The sequence below is a fragment of the Salvia hispanica genome, chromosome 5 (assembly GCF_023119035.1).
Source record: "Salvia hispanica cultivar TCC Black 2014 chromosome 5, UniMelb_Shisp_WGS_1.0, whole genome shotgun sequence".
Lineage (NCBI taxonomy): Eukaryota > Viridiplantae > Streptophyta > Magnoliopsida > Lamiales > Lamiaceae > Salvia > Salvia hispanica.
In genome coordinates this window covers 7,407,548-7,428,544 of record NC_062969.1, presented here as the reverse complement: position 1 = coordinate 7,428,544, position 20,997 = coordinate 7,407,548, and the positions used below count along the sequence as shown (strand labels likewise).

Here is a 20,997-nt window from a genome sequence, read left to right as displayed (position 1 = left end):
CCACCAACGGCCGCGATAAGTTACTGGCGCCCAAAGAGACGCCCTTCTCCCTAGTCCCGAAGTTGAAGAAACTCTCCTGCGGCAGCGGGCCTGATCGCGTCTTGATCTTGTTCAGCCCCAGCGACGAAGCCACAAGCGGCGACACCGACAGCGAGCTCGGCCCGGAGGAGGGCGGCGGCGGCTCCGATTTCTTTAACTGCGAGGGAGACGTTGTGGCCTTGCTCGAATTGGGCGACTCTTTGCCCTTCAACGAGTCCTTCTTCTTCAGAAGGCTTTTAGCTGCGCTTTTAGGCGTGGTGGCGGCGGAGGGGGAAGGGGATGGAGATTTGGTCTTCTTCTTATCGGATCGGATCGGGGAATTGGAGTTGGAGCCGAAAGATCGGGGGCTGTTGGATGATCCATCAGGGCTGGAAGTGTCGGATTTTTTGGAAGAGAAAAATCTGCCCTTGAACACCATTCTAGCAAATTAGCGTGATTTCCGGTGAGAGATGAGTTTTAGGGGCGTTGTATTGGAGAATAGGGCGGGGAAGAGAGAGAAAGAAAGCATGGAGGCTGGATATGGAGTGAGGAATCCCCCTTTTGTAGTGAGAGAGTGTGGGTTTTGAAGGGTTAGAGAGAGACAGGGATAGATTTGATTTGAGGTGACGAAATCACTCTATTCAATTCCAATTTCCAATTCATGAATTCATGGTGACTGGATTTCAGATTTCAATTCAATTCAATGTATGCATCTCAGATCAATAGCAACAGCGCCTCTATATGACACAGCTGATCCCACTGGCGTAGCCTAGGCAGATGAACTTCAGGCGCGGCTCACGAGCCGTGTGTGGCAGCCACAGCATTCGCAGGCATCACGGTCAATCGCGTGCGACCGAGCTGCCCTATGCGCGGTTTTTGCTTTCACATTCCTCATTTTCATTATAGTTTAGTCACTTCTTATCTATACATTTATCTATCTATCTATACATATATAAAGGGGGAGTTTTAGGGATGTTTATAGAATTACTAAGGGGAGTTTAAGGGTATTTATGTAATCACAATTCTTGACACTGGAATTAAATTCTCACGAAAATTAATTAGCTTCTGCCACATGAAAAGGTGCTATAATTTCTTATATTATTTGACATAAATGACATTTTTTAATTCTTAATTTGCTTAGTTTCGTTCATAATGTGTAGTAATAATAGTTCACTCTTTTTAATTATTATTTCATTTTTTATTTGTGGTCATTATTAATTTTAATGGTTAATTTTGATTTATTGTAATAAGCAACGCATTTTTATTAAATTTGTGGTAATTCATGTATTTTGTTTAAATAATACACTTCTATCTATCTACATACATATAAAGGGAAATTTTGAAAATATTTATAAAAAACTGCCTAACTAATTTTAAAAGATTTACATAACAAAGTTGTTTAAATCCGAAAAATATCCATGCCCTTGAATTTATCATGTCACACTAATAATATTGTCATTTTATAATTTATTCTTAAAACATATTATTATATACCCAAACTTTGGATGAATCAATCTCAATAATTAATAACTAATCCGAATTTAAAATTTTTAAAACAATGGTTTATAATAAAAAAAAATGCAAATGAGACACCAAATTAAATGACATTAAATACTAATTAAAATTATACAAAATAAATAACAGAAATAGTTTTTTAAAAAAAATGAGACAACAAAATATATGTGCATGTAGTTTGAACCTAGCCAAAGAATCCCACTTTGGAATTTTTCCTTTATTTGTTGAGCTATTGTTATGTCTATGCACGAATCATTTATTTTCTTCACACACTTATTTTATACTGTAAAATAATTTTACGAAACAATAAACAATATCATCATATAAATTCAAAAATCATAAATATATATAATAAAAATGTATTAAATTCCCTTAGTTTAATATTATGATCCATCCCTAATGTTATGTCTCAACAAATAGAGGAAAAATTTCCTAATATTATAATTTAGATACTAATGTTTATAGTTAAAAATAAATGTTAATTAAAATAAGTATTCATAACATTATAAACAATTCAAAACATTATAAACAATAACAATAACATTATAAACAATTCAAAACATTATAAACAATAACAATTTTACATTCGACCTGTATTTCTCTCATCCACTCTAAATGAAATATTTCATATTCGACAAACAATTTTACACATTTTTATTTCCGATATGAGTAGAGTAAAATATAATAAAACTGTCACGACCGCACTTTGCTAAGGATAGCAAAGAAAGGAAATCATGACAATAAAGGGAAAATAAGAAGGAAATAAAAAGGAAACCAATCGTGAACCAAACGTCCATTTTATTACGAGAGATATTAGGATTTCACAAGGGATTTACATGGTCATACAGGCTCAAAAAAAAAAAGAAAAAGAAAAAAAGAGTTCACCAATTTGTACTTCACATTCCTATCATAGTTCTCATCAATAAGTCTATCACAAGACAATGATAAAATGCACAACGGAAGAAAGGTTTGAACGCGACAATATGTATGGAGACATATGTCTTCGAGGGTCCTACAGAGATACAAAAAGCACCAATCTCACTCAGCACCCCTTCATCCACGGCTCAACCTGCACATTTAGAAATATATGCAGGGCTGAGTACGAGAGTACTCAGTGAACACTTTGCCAAAAGATACACATATACATAAAAGATTTGTTGTCATGCCATCACAGTAACACTCGGGGGTTTTATCTTAAAAGGCCCGAGCTTACTAAGTTATTTGTGAGCTTAAAGTTTGACCGCAGTCTAAGTTCTTTCCATCAATCTGCCATATCTGTACATTCCTTAAGTGACGGGAAGGGTGTCACCTTCCACGACACATTGACCGGCCAACCCTCTCGATGACTCACGGTCCATTCCTTTTGTGCACACTACTCGAATAGGAATTTCAATCCTATTGGAGTTCGTAATCATTCCGTTCATTCATTCATTCATTTTGGCATAGCCAAACAGATAGGCATCTTGACAAAACAAAAACATTTATGGCATTGACAATCTTTTGAAAGACAAGAAAGTGCGATTTTAAATAAACAATCACTTCATAAATCATTCGTAACATTTGACAAATTTCATCCACATAAAAGTATAGGATAGAAAAGCTCACACATAAAATCATTATCACTTTAAAATAGGCTTGAAATATTATTCACAAAGCCACATTAATACATAGGTTAGAAAGCCCACCTCGATGCTTCCAAAATACATAGCTCTAAGCAAAGATCCACTTCAATAAATTAAACTCCTCGCAAAAATCCTTTTTGAAAGATTATTACGAGCTAATTAGTTAAAGAACATTCATAAAGAATGATATGCAATGATCCTAAGGGGGGGAGTGTGCATCCTACGTTCTTATCTTGTTCAAACGACCTCAATTCTTTGCGATAATTACATCGGGAGATTTAAGTTTCTCGATCAAGCACTTTAGTGAGTAATTGAAGGTTCAGTTACTTATGCAATTAATCTCTGAACCCAATTTAAAACATTTAGTCTATACTTTGAGTAATTGAAAGCTTCTTAATTTAAAAGGACCTCAAGACTTAAAAGAAACTCTTAACTTCTCTCTCTTTTTTTCATTCTCGTTAATTCGGCCTAACTAAAAGAATGTCCAATCAATTTAGTTGGATCCAACAAGAGTAAACCGTATCTCACACTTCATACTCCCTCCGTCGCACCTTCTCCCTCTCTCTTGCTCTCGGCCGTGAAGGGCTCGGCGGCGTTCGACCTCCGATGCCATCGCCGGTTACTATTCCATGTACATCTTCTTCTCCCTCTCTTCTTCTTCCCCTCCTTTTTTCTTTTCCACGCATAACACATGTATATGTTATACACACACTCACATTTCTTTCTAAGGTTAAATTTCAGTCACCGAGCTCGTCGAGCGAGTGGATAAGAGGGCAACGTTGTTTGCTCGGTCCAGGGGCAGCAGGGGCTGCCACCGGGTGACAGCAGCGGCAGTGGGGTCTGCCGAGCATCTGTGCGCGCGTGGCAGCAACTGCGCGTGTGTGACAGCAGCGGCGACTTCCCGGCAGAGGCGGCAGCGGCGGGGGGTTCTGCGCGTAGGGCTGCCGCCGCGTGACAGCAGCGGCAGCGTGTGATGCTGCTGAACGCAGCAACAGCGGCGGACTGCTCCGAGCGAGGCAGCAGTGGCGCCCCTTCGGTAGGTGCTCAAAGATGCACTAGTACAAGCTAAGTTCTCAATCATGCTTCATGCCCGATTATTATTATTGCTTTTATGGTTATCGCAAAGGTCATGCTCTACTTAATTGAGTTATGAGGATATATATGAACTTGGGCTTGGTTTTCTTTAAATTATCGGATGCTTGGTTATTTCACTAGAATATGAACTTGTTGATATTGAGAATTTGGTAGAGATACCTAAATCCGTGGTACTATGTTGAGCATGCTATCTCTTCTATCATGCTTGGCAAAAAGAACAAATGAAAGAGCTATGAATAACACTTGGGTTTTAAGAGCATTTACCTTCCATGAAGAGTGGAGTAAAGGGTGATGGGTGAGAGAGCTTGATCCTCTTGTTCCTTGAACTCACTATGCGTATCTCACTTGCTCTCTTCTTTAATGATGTTGGAGATTTTATTTTGAGAAACAAGAGAAAGATGAAAGAAGGTGGTGAAGTATTTATAGGTAAAGAGGATGTATGGTTCTACATGGGTAATTCTATGTTTCAAAGGGAGCAAACTATTACACAAGAGTTAGAGACTTTTTACTAAAAGGGGCAAGTTGGCAAATCAATCATTCAATATACCAAAAATGGTAAGAATATTACATCTCGTCACTCAAAATGACGGCTAGCAAGTACGGCCGTCGTTTGGGAATCGTGTGCCGTCGTTTGGGACCCGTGCTTTGATGTGATGTGATTTCGTCAAAAGTCTTGTCTTGATTTGAAAGATGTGATGGTGATGCGACTAATATTTGTCTATCTTTTGTAGGTTCCAGAAGTGTGCGATGCAGAAATAGATAGGAGCACGAAATGAAGTTGGAGGTCCCGGAACGTGCACAACCGCCGAGATTCGGGGCACGTCTCCTTGATTTGCTTTATTCTCGATATTTAAATTGTAATAGTGTAGGACTTTACAAATTCTATTTGAACTTGTGTTAAACGAACTCATAGATTTTTACACCGCATTTACTAAAACTATTAAACGTCCTTTTTTTTTATTATCGAGATCGCACACATTTTAAAACCCGAACAAACAAGAAATAACAACTAATGCAAGGTGATATTTGTTCGGCTATGGTTCAAAAAGTGCGGGTGTTACAAAAACATAGGACAGATAGGAGATAATGATGCTTATATTTAAGAATATGCATGTATTAAACAAAATAAGATACACAAATAAAGGCAAATGTGTGACTAAGAATCAAAGAGGAAATATACAATGAAACTTTATTACATATAATATAAATTAACATATTTGAAGAGTTTTAAAATAAAAAATAAATCGTACCAAAGTCTAATATTTTTAAAATTTCAAATAAAAGTAAAAACTCATAGTTATGAAACATGTATATAATACGAAAAAAAAAGAAAATAAAAAGTATAGTTAATAAGAATAAAAACTATAGTATAGACGTTGCCTTCCGTTGAACAATTCTTTTATTTTCATAAACATACATGGTAATAAATTGTGGCGGTTACAGTTATAATATATTATTACTTTTATATACATTATGGCGTTTCCAAATCACATTAGGATAATTGTATTAGTTTCATATATAATGACATCAGTTACACTTCTCTATTAATTTAAAATCATTTATTCAATTCAGCCGTTTTTAATTATAACAATAAATATGAAAATAAAGAGTTGAGAATTTGAAACATAGAGTCTTTTAATTAAATTCATTCATAACATCACCCAATCATATATAAACGGGCATGTATATACTCATTCTTCATTCTCTCTTCTCTCAGCCACCTCCGCTACTGCCGCTATGCACCAAAATTCCTGACGATTTGACAGTGAATATTCTATAAAGTGTCACTGGAGAACAAAGAATATGGACGCTACTCCGAAGAAGATGGAGTGCTTACCAGAAATTTCAGAAGATAAAGCATGAAGAGGATGGAGGCGCCCCGACAACATCCAAATAACTAACTACTAACCGAAAAATCTCCATTGAAAATAAACAACGAAAAAAGCACGCGATTGTAAGGTGAGAAGCAACGGTAATCTTCCATGAATGAGTGAAGAGGGCGGTGTAAAAGGGGAGTGAAGACCACAGATACGAGATAAGGATAATAATCAGCACATTATGGTAAATATTAGTAACACTATGTTTATTTAAACTTTACTAGATTAAAGTGGGCCTTTAAAATGAGCCACCTTGATAATTACGATTTAAGGTACACGTTTTTACCATATTTTTCTTCCTTTTAAATATTTAAATTTATGTATTTATTTAAAAACATAATACTTAAAATGGAATATAATAGTTGTAAATCGTAATATGAAATCATAATTACTCAAATCTATTGTTTTTAATGAAATTATACTTATTTTAACTCAAAAATGGAATATAATAGTTGTTTTTAGTTTAGCATACTTTTTTCTTTTATCTATCATTAAGAGAATCTATTACTATATAATTAAAAATTATTTATAAACTTGAATGTGTTTACAAGTTCAAGAATGATCGACAAAAAACTAAAAATAATAAAATGTTATACAATGTATATTAAATAAGCAATCTTTGAAATAATATCTCGAGTCTTGATTTGCTACGCGAGCGCAAGGATGAGTTCGATATTGTGTATTTTCATTATATTGTTTACTATACATGTTTACAACCTCTTATTTATAGAAACAAGTAAGGCATACAAATAAAGCTCTATAGAACTATTTTTGGTTGCAATATAAATCTAATATTGAATTATTTCCTTTCCTTTTTTTCTGTGAATTGTTTCCTACTTTGACATATTATTGACTAAAAAATCGATGTCAATATCACAATGATCAACAAATCATCATTTTTCTTTTATCTATCCTTATTTTTTGCATGTTCTTTATTTTTTTTGTGTATTTTAAACAATATACGAATTTATTACTATATTAGTATATAGTTAAAAATTATTTATAAACTTGATTATTTGAATGTGTTTACAAGTTCAAGAATGATTGACGAAAAACTAAAATAATAAAATGTTAATGTGTATTAAATAAGCAATCTTTGAATTGAAATAATATTTCACTCAAATAAAAATTAACTAACGGGTACTGATAAATTTTAGTTATAACGAGTAATAATTTTAGAACACTTATTAAAAGTCTTGGTTGAGTTTTTAACAACACAATATAGTTTTTGTATTTTTATTTTTTCATGAATTAATTAAAACGTTAGAGAATATAATTTAGATGATGGTCACTTTTTATTTTTTAACATTATGAGTTAGTAAAAATTGAAAAAAAAAAAACAAAATGTTTTTAAAGCAAAATAACACAGATGATATTGGCTTATGAAATCTTAAACATTAAAATTGATGATGGTCATTTATTTAAGACAATTCTTTAGTTACAGATTTACAGCCAAGTTTTAAGTAAAAAAAACTCTACTATCAGTAAAGATTATCAAGTAGGCCGACCAAGTGTAAGATATCAAATATCGAATACAGATCTAAAACCCCCAAAGTAGAATAAGTGATCAACAGAGTAAAGTTGAAGTGGAACAGAGGGAGAATTTTATTGATATTTGACCCATTTGTTGGTCATGATGAGAATATTTTAAAGTTAAGGGTTTATGATTTAAGTTTCAGGGTTTGGGTTTTTAGTGTATAGAGTTACTATATTGCAATGAAATGAAGCTCGACTAAGAAGTGTCTCACCGGTACAATCTTAAATTATAGCTTTTGATAAACAATATCTTAAATTAATTTTACATTTCATATGCTACAAAGTTGGGGATTTTCAGTTTTTTGGTAGTATATTTTAGTCATTTACAAAAAATTGTTCATATTTTTGAAATAATTTTATAAAATAATTATTATTGTTGGATATTTAGAATATATCTGTATATACATATATAAAATGGTAGTTTTGGAAAATTTTAAAATAATGTTGTTTTAATTAAAAATTATCTATGAATTAAAATTATTTTTATTATTTGAAAGGTCAAATAATTATAACTCCATATATAAAAGGAGAGTTATTTTTTTTAAAACATTGTCATTTTAATTACAAATTTATATATCAATTAAAATTATTTTTATTATTTGAAAGGTCAAATAATTATAACGAGCAATAATTTTAGAACACTTGTTAAAAGTCTTGGTTGAGTTTTTAACAACACAATATAGTTTTTGTATTTTTATTTTTTCATGAATTAATTAACATGTTAGAGAAATATAATCTAGATGATGGTCACTTTTCAACATTATGAGTTAGTAAAAATTGAAAAAAAAAAAACAAAAAGTTTTTAAAGCAAAATAACATAGATAATATTGGCTTATCAAATCTTAAAAATTAAAATTGATGATGGTCATTTATTTAAGACAATTCTTTAGTTACAGATTTACAGCCAAGTTTTAGGTAAAAAAAACTCTACTATCAGTAAGGACTATCAAGTAGGCCGACCAAGTGTAAGATATCGAATATCGAATACAGATCTAAAACCCCCAAAATAGAATAAGTGATCAATAGAGTAAAATTGAAGTGGGACAGAGAGAGAATTTTATTGATATTTGTTCCATTTGTTGGTGATGATGAGAATATTTTAAAGTTAAGGGTTTATGATTTATGTTTCAGGGTTTGGGTTGTTAGTGTATAGAGTCACTATATTGCAATGAAATGAAGCTCGACTAAGAAGTGTCTCACCGGTGCAATCTTAAATTATAGCTTTTGATAAACAATATCTTAAATTAATTTTACATTTCATATGCTACAAAGTTGGGGATTTTCAGTTTTTTGGTAGTATATTTTAGTCATTTACAAAAAATTGTTCATATTTTTGAAATAATTTTATAAAATAATTATTATTGTTGGATATTTAGAATATATCTGTATATACATATATAAAATGGTAGTTTTGGAAAATTTTAAAATAATGTCGTTTTAATTAAAAATTATCTATCAATTAAAATTATTTTTATTATTTGAAAGGTCAAATAATTATAACTCCATATATAAAAGGAGAGTTAAATTTTTTTTAAACAATGTCATTTTAATTACAAATTTATATATCAATTAAAATTATTTTTATTATTTGAAAGGTCAAATAATTATAACAATGTATGATTTTAACCCATATAATAATTTTTTTTTTAATTTCAAATCAATATTTTATATTTTGAAGAAAATAAAATGGACCGTGCATAGCACGAGTGTGATACTAGTAGTCATTAAAATGTGAGTTGAGTCATATTAACTCTCTCACTTATTTTACCATCTATTTAATTATTAATTTCATTATAGTATTTATTTCGTCTTTAAATTTATTATCTATATAATTCATTAAACTCGGCATTTCTTTGATCTACGTGTCTAAAAAAACATCTCAATTGTAGTGGGACGGAAACAAATTGAGTAGTAATTTATTATTTTATTTCACATAATCACTTCAACGATACTTTACTTATTTTTCTTATATTACTAATTTCTAATATACATAAATACCCTCACTTCATCTTATTTAACATTATTTTCTTCACCTTCTTCTTTGTTTTTTATTTGTCAATTTTCTAGCCTTGAGCGTAAAGGCTTCTCGATCAACATACTTTAAGACCACCTTGGTGACAAAGTCACCAAAGGCAATTTAGGTACATGCCATATTCAAACTCTAGTGGTTTCGTATCCAAATTTTCGGGGAACTAGCACTTGATCCTAGCCATTACGTTTCCTGTTTTTTCAATTATTTAATATTTGTTTTAATTACGTAGGAGAGTGATCAATTGCTAACTAATTAGCAATCTGAAACTAAGACTAAATCTTAGCCATTAGATTAGAAGATCTAGTGGTTGAAATAATGTCATATGGATTATATTTTTAATTAAGAAAAGAGTGATGATTTAGAGACATAATGTCTTCAAGCCATAATACCCCTATGTCACTTTGCCATAAACCAAATTATTATATGGACTAATATACCCTTATTTTAAATTATAAAAGGAAAGGCAATTCATTTGTTATATCATTTATCTAACTAATTAATCAAATTCATATAAAAAGTCAACTCATCAAATTACACTCTTTTATCAAAATATACTCAATCAAAATCTAACGAGATTAAACAATTGCATAAATCTTAAATATATTAATTTCTCACTCCATACATCATAAAAATGACTACATGCATATACATACTTAATTTCTTAGTATATCATCCAACGAAATAGTAGTAATCATTCGAATTAAATTATTTTATTAGTATTAAATAATTACTAAAATTCTAAGTCATAAAAATGACTACATGTATATAATTATTAAAATTCTAAGTTGTAAAAATGACTACATAAACATGCATACTTAATTTCTTAGTCTTATTATCCAACGGTATAGTAATAGTCATTCCCATCAAATTATATTATTAGTATTTAAAATTATTAAAATTCTTAGTCATAAAAATGACTACATGCATATACATACTTAATTTCTTAGTGTTATCGTCCAACGAAATAGTAATAGTCATTCACGTCTAATTATTTTATTAGTACTAAATAATTATTAAAATTCTAAGTCATTAAAATGACTACATGCATATACATACTTAATTGCTTAGTGTTATTGCCCAACGTAATAGTAATAATCATTCGCATCTAATTACTTTATTAGTATTAAATAATTATTAAAATTCCAAGTCATAAAATGAGTACATGTGTATATATACTCCATCCGTCCGCGAATAGGAGTCCCAGTTGAGTTGGGTGCGAGTTTTAAGAAAAGTTTGAGTGTAATAATTTAAGTGTGTGATAGTGGAATGTGGGACCCATTTATATTATTATTTGCAATCAAAGTGGATTAAAATTAATTGCAGCTTCTAAATTAAGGGAAAAGTGGCGTCATTTTTTATACTCCCAAGATAAAATGTCTAACCGGGACTCCTAATGGCGGACGGATGAAAATGACCAACCGGGACTCCTATTCGCGGACGGAGGGAGTACTTAATTTCTAATTGTTATCATCTAACGAAATAGTAATAATTATTCGCATCAAATTATTTTATTTGTAGTATTAAATAATTTTCTAATAGTAAAAAAATTTATTATTTTGACACCATGCAAGAATTTAATTTCAGTATACAAATTTAAATCGTTGTTCCCTAACATTTTGTCCATTAATAAAAATATAAAATAAAAGATGTATAAATTTCAAATCTTAATTTTGATGTTTCTAAGAACTCATGCAATTAAATTGATTTATTACTTTTATAAATTTACCAGATTCAATAATGTTTTGTAAAAATAAAATTAAGATTGAGTATTAAATCTATTAAATACCTATAAGTTTAGAATTTAAAAAATATTGTATAAATTATTTAAATAAAGATTAATTCATTATATTAAATTAAATTTAAATAAACTAATATTATGTGAAGTTAGAAAGAATAATTCAAAAGCATATTTATGTAATGAATTTAAATAAACTAATATTATTTAATAAGCTGTTTGGAAATTTACGAGAGATTGGTGAGAAGATTTGAGTATATATTTACTTAAATCAAGCTATCCATAAATATACACACAATTTTTCTAAGCAAGTAATTTTTAAATACAAATAAATGTTTCATATGCACAAGGGTAGTATGGTATATGTACATAACATAAATTTAAATAAAAATCTAAAACAATCTAAAATAACTATTTTAACCTCGTTATAGCCTTATGGCTTGGAGACATTATGTCTCTAAAACATTTTTCTTAAGAAAATTAATAAATAAAAGTAGAGGGTATTAATGTCAAATCCCTCTCATTAAAATCATCTTAAAACTTTAAATTTACATAACTCTCTCGATTTAAATTATTTTTTCACAAAAAATATATCAAATTAAAGATAATTTTATAAGGATTCCAACGAGATCTCAATTGCATATGTTCCGACGACGTTCGGATGATAAAATTTGATATTTTTTATTTTAGTTTTTGTAAATGTTGATAACCAGATTTTTATCAACAAATACATCAAAAAATCTCAATAAAACCATGTAAAAATCTCAATAAAACCATGTAAAAATCTCAATAAATATGTGTTGATATTTTCTTGTACTAGTGTTGATATTCTTATGTCATATTGTTGATATTTGTAATACACTATGTTGATATAAAAAAACATTCACGAAGATTATCATATGATGACATAATGACGATATTACCCTTTTGTTGATATTTTATCTACTATTTATTGAGATTCGTAAGATTTAATCTTATCCACTTATTTTAAAATCTAAGGTTGGAGATTTAGTTTTGATTTTGGATTATGATGCTATAAGCGGTGGCATATACACTTTGGTACAACTGTACCCCAAAACTTTTGTAGATTAATCTATATGTAGTCCAGTCTACTCAAAATTCTTCCGTGACCTAGTGGTAAGTTACCTCATCTGCCAAGTTTGATACCCGTGTTCGACACCTACTGAGCACACTTCTAACTTTTAACATTAATTTAAACTCTCTCTTCTCCAAATTAAGTTTATTTTAATCTATATTATATCTAATTCAATTTTATTTTTGTTCTCAATTCATATTTAAGTTTTATTAATTATTTTTTTAACAAATATGTTTATTAGTTTAACCACTAACTTGCTCTTTTTTAATTTAATTATGCATTCTTTCATATTTAACTTTCATTAATTAATTTTTTAATAGATACTTATATGAATAATATAAAGTATACATTTATAATTAAAAAAAACTCAATGTAAATTACTAAATTGAAATAAGTATTAAAATACTCCATATTTATAAAACTAACTTCCTCATTATATTCATATCTAGATTATATATTGCTAATTAACAAAACATGAATACATTATTCCAAATGTATAATTTATGTGATTCTATAAAATAATTTATTTTTATTTAAAATGAAGTTTTTTGATAAAAAAAAATAAAAAAAATGATTTCATTTAAAAATAATAATTGAAAAAGCACAACAAAGAAAGATTAGTCACATTTTGAAATCTTGAGTCGTTCTAATTATTTTTGCACCCCCAAATTGAAAATCCTGGATACGCCACTGACTATAAGCATTAGAATATGACCCCTAATTATGTGTACTCACATTTCTTTCAATTATTAATATTTTATGTCAAACTTTTAGGACAATATTCTGAGATAAAAAGATTGAGATCTATACTTTCCCTTACTCTATAATGTAATTATCCAATCTTTATCAAATGCAAAAATATCAATGAATTAAACTATTACGACTATTAAAATTTGCAATAGATGGCTTATGTTTCATTTTTTTAGTTTTAATTAACAAATACTAACCTCCCATTCTCCCCATTATAATTAGGCAAACAAATGTTGACTAGACTAAACTATATTAAACATTGGAATTTCAAAAATTCAAACGTGATCATTCTTCTTCATGAATAGTCAATATTCATGTTCACGAATAAGTAAATGAATAATTTGTAAAGTGGGATTAACGCCATGAAGGACTAATGAGGAGAAATGTAACAATGAGATTGACATCAACTTTTTATATAAGACTTATGAACTTTTTCTTTTTAAGTAACAATCTCATTCGATCAGGTTTTCATATTCAAATATCCTAATTAATTTATAAAATTGACATGTGGGACTAGTTTTTGGTAATTGAGTAGGAATTTGGCGGTCGAATTGACATATGTATTGAAAATTTGATTTGGGTCAATTGTGCATGCCGAGGGGATTTTATTTGTGACCTAAATTAAATTGTACAGTATGGGCATGATGAGATACACGTGGAATTTATCGTCATAGATATAAATTTATGGATAATAGTAAATTCATACTCCCTTGCTAAGATTAACTCTCATTCCATCCCTTTTACACTCGAGTATGTATATATGAAAATTAAAGATATTTTGTGTCCAAAGTAAATTAGCAATCTATGCTTCACTAGTAACAATAATTTATTTTTAGAGGAATGCACCGCTTTTAATGAGACGAGATGACCCAAGATGGGATACGAGAAGATATGTAAAACAGGATAAGAAATACGGGCTTCATGTCAAGATATGTAAAGATATGATTTTTTTCCGTTGTTGTTTGATAGAAAAGAAATTATCTAAATTTGTATTGTATATTAAATAACATGGCTTAACTTGACAAATTGGTGAGATACATAAACAAGGTTAATGTTATAATTTTGGTAAGATTAAATAGGGCCATGGTCTTATATTGGGCTTTGAGTTAAGCTTAACTATGATATCAAACATTTAGAAATGTCCATATATAATTCTCTATCTTGGTATTACTAACTTATCAAACATGCTGTGGCGATAAAATTCATATTTTTTATGTGATATGTAGAAAGCTAGCTATATTAATAGTACTCGTTTGATACAAAAGATGGGATATGAGAAGATATGTAAAACAAGATAAGAAATACGGGTTTCATGTCAAGATATGCAAAGATATGATTTTTTTCCGTTGTTGTTTGATAGAAAAGAAATTATCTAAATTTGTATTGTATATTAAATAACATGGCTTAACTTGACAAATTGGTGAGATATATAAATAAGGTTAATGTTATAATTTTGGTAAGATTAGATAGGGCCCTGGTCTTATATTGGACTTTGAGTTAAGCTTAACTATGATATCAAACAATTAGAAATGTCTATATATAATTCTTTATCTTGGTATTACTAATTTTTAGTTTTTGTCCACAATTTTTATAAACTTGAGTGTATCCCTCTTTTTATAATATGCCCCGCTATAAAAATTCAGTGTTTAATATTGCTATATATCCTCAATTTCCAACATCTCCAAATTAAAAAAGATTCTCTTCTACTTAAGTCCATTTCCAATTCTCATTATCCCAAGCTCTCATCTCCCAATGACCAATGTTTTTATTCTTCTTCGAGGTTGACAACATGAAGACTATTGGAAAATATTTTTGAAGTTCTCTTTTTCCCAATCCACTTGTCATACTAAAATCTCGCCCTTTCCTATTTCTCGTCCTCTGAATCCCTGTGATCATAGTACTACAGTACTTCCTTTATTCGTTAAAATTGAAACGTTTTCTTTTTTAATTTGTCTCATTAAAAATGATACATTTCCTAACATGGAAACATCTTTATCTCTACTTTTTCATCTCTCATACTTTACTCTCTCTTTATTAATTCATAAAAAACACTACGTAAAAACTCATGGTGATTCTCAAATATTGCATATTTAATGGGACGGAGAATGTAAAAAAATTGCATGAGCTCCAAGAAATTAATTTGTTAAAAAAATGTACGTATGACTAACTATTTTTTTTATTAATAAAATTGATTGTTTTATGAATAAAAGTCTCAGTGTTTGAAATAAAAAGTTCTAGTTCTAATGATTAAAGTAATTATTAAAAAATTGAATTATTATTCTTAATAATAATTAATATTTTAAAATAAAAAGATCCTTTAAAAATCCAGTTCAATAGAAGACGGACCAAACCCAGTCCAATTTGTCTGCGTACTGCATGTGCTTGAGCCAGCACAAGAGTTCGACTATGGAAAATAGTGAATATTAGATTATAGTACCCCATAACACTATTATATCCTACATAAATATTTATTAAATAGTACTAGTATATGATACACGCCGTCGCATCCTTTAGACATCAATTTAATCTGATTATTTAGTTATTAGAAATAAAGAGAATTTCCCAAGTCATCAACAGTTCAACTACTTCACCACCTATATGAATTAATATTGATATTTAGTAGGCCGAAAGATATCTAATTTTTGCCAAAAATCGATTTCTTTATTGTCGAAGTTAAGATAAAATACACAGGATTGGCAAATTATGGATAATCAAAATGGGCTATAAGTTTTAGAGCAGGCTCAGGATTTGGATTGGACTTCCTAACTCTTGATGTTATTGATATTAATATTATCAATGGTCCATTATCCATTATTAGACAAAAAAAATCTGTAATCTGAGAGATATATTCAATTTCCTTTATAATTTAATTAAATCTCCACAGCAATTCAAAAAATTGGATTTTAAAATATATGTATTTTAATAAGTAAATTTTTTATTTTTTAAATAGATAATTAGGTACCTTGGAAAATATGAAGGCCCAATAAAAAATGCGTGACCTCGTTAACTCCCTCAAAATGTGGACCTTATAAAAGGATATGGGGTGAGGGTATATGGGCCGACCCATCTCATCTTTGTCCTGTCAAATTTTATTTTCAGATCCATTTAGAAGTGACCCGTGAATCTGGATTTTGAATCTATCCCATATATTTATATCAGAAATTTATAAAAAAGTCCAAAACTTTTATTTCAAAGAGAGGAAAAAATTACGATAAAAATTATACTAATACAAGAAAAAAACATCAGAGAATATAAACTTTTTGGCCCACAATAAGCATTTTATGGGTCGGGGATAGGATGGAATAGTCCTAATAAACTTTGTAAGCAGGCCGGCCCAATTCAATCCCACACCTAAGTACGATGGCCCGGCCCATCCCAATCTATTTGATAGCTTTTTTGTGAGAGTTCATATTTTATTACTACTATTTTTTAAATATACTAGTGTACTTTGTGACTAGCCGTATTAGTTTTATATTAATTAATGGGAGCACAAATATATGAATATATAAGGAAACGAATTTGTTAAAGTAGAGATGCATAAAAAGCAAGAGAAAAACAAATTTGAAAGGTGAAGGGACAGATAAAATAGAGGTAAGAGGGTGTGTTGAATTGTAGGTTAAACTTTGTCACTTGCATATAAAAGCCTACCTTTATTCCATTCCTTCCAACAACACAAGCTGCATGTTTTTTTTACTTTCTCTCACATTCACCCTCTCTCAACATTTTAGTGCATCCAATAGCTTTTGCTTTGCTTTATTTCTTGGGACAAAGAAAAATGGTGAATATTAAGAATGGAATAAAGTTTATCTGAGTAAGCCAGACAATATATTATGTGAACTTTGAATTAATTTGATGTAATAAGTAATGGAATCATTGTCACCTAGCTAGGTTTAAATTTTCACTCAAGTTGGATTGATTTGATACTTGTCATTATTATTTTTGAATCAAGAAGAGAACGAATTCAAGTCAAGTTTTGTTTTTTATATATAATGATATTTACATCGCATATGTATACACAAACATATAGTGACATATACCAAACAAATATATTTGAACATGATATAAGCTTGCAATTATTTTCCAAGAAACACATGCATACCCATCACTACAAGTACTCCAATAATATATATCTTTCAAGTAAAGTTGGATATCCTTCGTTAGCAATAATAAATATATAGATACATAGGAAGTAAATAAATAGTTACACCCACATGAAATTAAAATTTAATTATTTATTTATCACATTATTTGTTTATTTTGTTTCAATGAATATTACATGTACGGTGATGATACCATATTTGTAGATATCATTAGGAAAGATTGAAGAAGATATTGAAGTAGAGCTTTCGATGTGTATGTATCATAGAAAATACAATATATCTATGCATTAGGACAGGGATGATGGGTTGTCTTACTTTTGCTCTCCTTTTCTCTCTTTTTTCTTTTTGGTTTGAATGTATTAAACTTTTTATAAGAAGGAGACCTTTTTAGTATGCATGTGCCCACCTCTCATTTCATATGAAAGACAAAACACTCAAGATAAATTCCCCAAAACCACTAAGATTAACACATTTTTGCTTGGATATATCTTGATGCTTATTCCAAGAAATAACAAGACATTCACAATAAAGGAAACAAATCTAGAAGAAGAAAAAAGATGAAAAATGCCATTGCTTGTTGCATGAGAGACTCCATGTGTGATTTTTACATGGAAATTATTAATCAATATTTCATGTATATTCTTAATTGTGTACAAAAAAAAAAAAAAAAAGCAAACTCCTGTAGTATTACAATAGAAAAGTACCTATTCATATAAAAAATGTTAAATTAATAGTACTTTACATTAATTGGATAGTGCAAGATGTACTATATGATTAAACAATCATCTAAGAAATACATATAATATAGATGAAAAAACAAACAAAAAGTAAAAAAGGAACATAGAGCAGTAACATGGTGTCACACACACACACAGACTTAGAAAAGGAATAAAGATAAGCAAAGAAAAAAGTGGTTATTGAAATGACATATGCTTTGGTAAGAAGGATCTAAAGAGGGAGTGGGCATTCTTTTTATCTCTTATAGATGTAAAATCAATTCTCCAACAAACCCTAATCATCAATATAATGAACCACAGCGGGTCCGATGATTTTGGAATCTGTCAGCCTTTGTTTCATTTCAAACCTCTATAATTTCCCATACTTTCTATTTTTTTATATTTATTTTATGTATAACTTATATTTTATGCCTCTTTTGATATATCATAACTGATTTTATAATATCAAAGTTTTGGTTGAAAATTAGTACTAACTTTACCTGACCTTAAAAATACAAAACTTGTGAAGTCGGAGCGCTACCAAATGTTGGGTCAACAACAACTCGAAATACTGAATGTAAAGGTTCAAACCAAATATAAAATCAGTGAACAAGCAAAAAAAAAGAAGACCAATGCCAATTTAAGAAGCTGAACACAATAAAAGCACAAAATCTTGATTCAAGCGAAACATACGCACAAACTATAAGACCGAAAAATAAAATACAACGAACGCAACATATCTAAACATCCAACGACCAATACTCACAGGTGAAGTAAAAGTAGCAAATCAGAAGGCAAAAATACAAGGAAGAGTAATGTTAATATTCTTGTGCTAGAAACATAATGTGATACGACACGAATCTTGTTGGATTGAGTTTCACTATTTAGTATATGAGTCCAATGATGGAATAAGAAATCCTTACATTTAGTTAATTGCTAGGGATCATATTATAAAATATTGTCATGAAACGACAATACTTGGAATTAATAACTATATCTATACACACAAGAAGATAAACTCTACCTCAAAACGGATAAAAATCGGACAGACTACTAGTTATGTAGTATGATAAAAAAAAAAGTAGGAAAAGACAATTAATGTGATTTCAAATAATTCCAAATATGTGTCGCAAGGTATATTGATTAAAAAAGTAGAGATGAGATTAAAGATGTCGGGTGCCAATCTGTGACAAATTAAGTTGGGTAGTTAATGCTTACAGAAAAAAAAATGATTAAACTTTGATGTTTGAGCATGAAAGCAATGATTTCGTTGTAACGTTTTTAAATTTTGATATCACCTTTTTTTTGTTTTATAAACATGAATTAAAAGATTAAACAAATGTAATAGAAATGAGAAGAGGAAACAGACCATGTGAGGGTGGGGTGTCAAGCTTTTAAATCCAAAAAGAGAAGTTTCCCAGTGAGACTCCAAAAGTCAAAAGCATCAAATCTAAAAGATTATAAAAGCTCCTTTCCAAAAGAACCTAACCCTTGTTTCTCTTACTTTTCAAGCAAAAAGTATTTCTTATTCTATTAATTATGACATTGTTGTGTGGATTTAAAATAATGAATATATAAGAAGCATCATTACATTTGTGAATAAACGAAATAGTATTCCATTTATAAATCAATGTGATCATGGATCAGCGAAGAATGAAGATCTATGAATAATTAATTATTTTTAATTAATAAAGTAAAAACAATTAATATACACAAGAACTCATCCTTATATATGGTAATATAGGAATGCAATCATGTAAATTTGAACCACATGACATAATCTTGATAACTAGCTGATACAATTAATCTCTTTTTTTCCTTATTTTTAAATGAAAAGAGCAATTTTAACTTTTGAATAGTACTTATAAGAGATCTCACGATTATTTTCTTTTAATTATATTATAGAAATTCTTATGCTCTCCAAAAATAATTTAAATTTTTAAATTTCTCATAACTTTTTTTAATCGAATTATTTTTTATAAAAAATATAGTACTGTATTAAAATTAAATACTTTCATTTTATGATGATTCCAATGATATCCTAATTGCATAGTACTAAATTAAATACTGAAAAATGATAGTATTGTTTTTGTACGATTGCAATTCATATAATTTTTATGCAGAAAAACTATCATTCATGATCCCTCAAAATAAACCTTCAAAACAACAACCAAACACATCATCAACATATTATTTAATAAACGGAATATATCATTTTTATGCAATAAAAATATCAAATATATTATTTCAAATTATCATTTCTCATTTATCACAAAGACTAAAATGCCCCTTAAGAGCTGGAAGGTATTGTGATCTAAATTGTTTTTTAAAAGTACAAAAATGCCTCCAAGGATATTACGTCAAAATCTAGAGATGCGTAGAGATATTTTTAAACTTTGAGTACTTCATTTGATACACTTTCATAATTTAGATACTAAAATTAGGGCTAACAATGTTTGATATGATCCAATGATTCGACATGAATCCGCATAAAATTAATGGGTTTGGATCAAATTTTATTGGGGTCATGTCCTTATCAAGTTAAACTGTTAACAACCCAATAATTTCGAGTTGGATGCGGGTTGGATATAGATAACCCGTTAAAAAATAATATTATTATTTTTAATTTATTAAATTAAGTTATGCTTTACTTTAATTCTTTAATTTCTTGTAGATCAGGTTGTTTTCGTGATATACAGATTTTTATCATGTTAATCGGATTTCATTCGTGTAATATTAGGATTGAGTCGTTATCATGTTGTGTTAAGTTATATTGTGTCGTTAATGGGTTCATGTTGGACACATGTTTCATTCGGATTTGAATGTAGCAGATTAGATTTGTATCCAGATTGACATTTTCCTTAACAAAATCAAATTCAGGTTAGATCTTATAAGGTTGACCTGA

General features: G+C 29.4%; 1 protein-coding gene across 2 annotated transcripts in view; it reads right to left on the bottom strand.

The window, feature by feature from the left end:
* The window catches only part of LOC125188341 (probable serine/threonine protein kinase IREH1), a 13,597-nt gene extending 12,931 nt beyond the window's left edge, over positions 1-666 (bottom strand). Inside the window, exon 1 of one of the 2 annotated variants that reach the window (XM_048085126.1) lies at positions 284-666. In XM_048085126.1, coding sequence (XP_047941083.1) covers positions 284-457 — 174 coding nt within the window. In that variant the 5' untranslated portion in view covers positions 458-666. Of the gene's footprint in view, positions 1-4 lie in introns of both variants that reach the window. The other variant, XM_048085123.1, reaches the window with a different exon arrangement.
* Between the last annotated feature and the right edge of the window lie 20,331 nt (positions 667-20,997).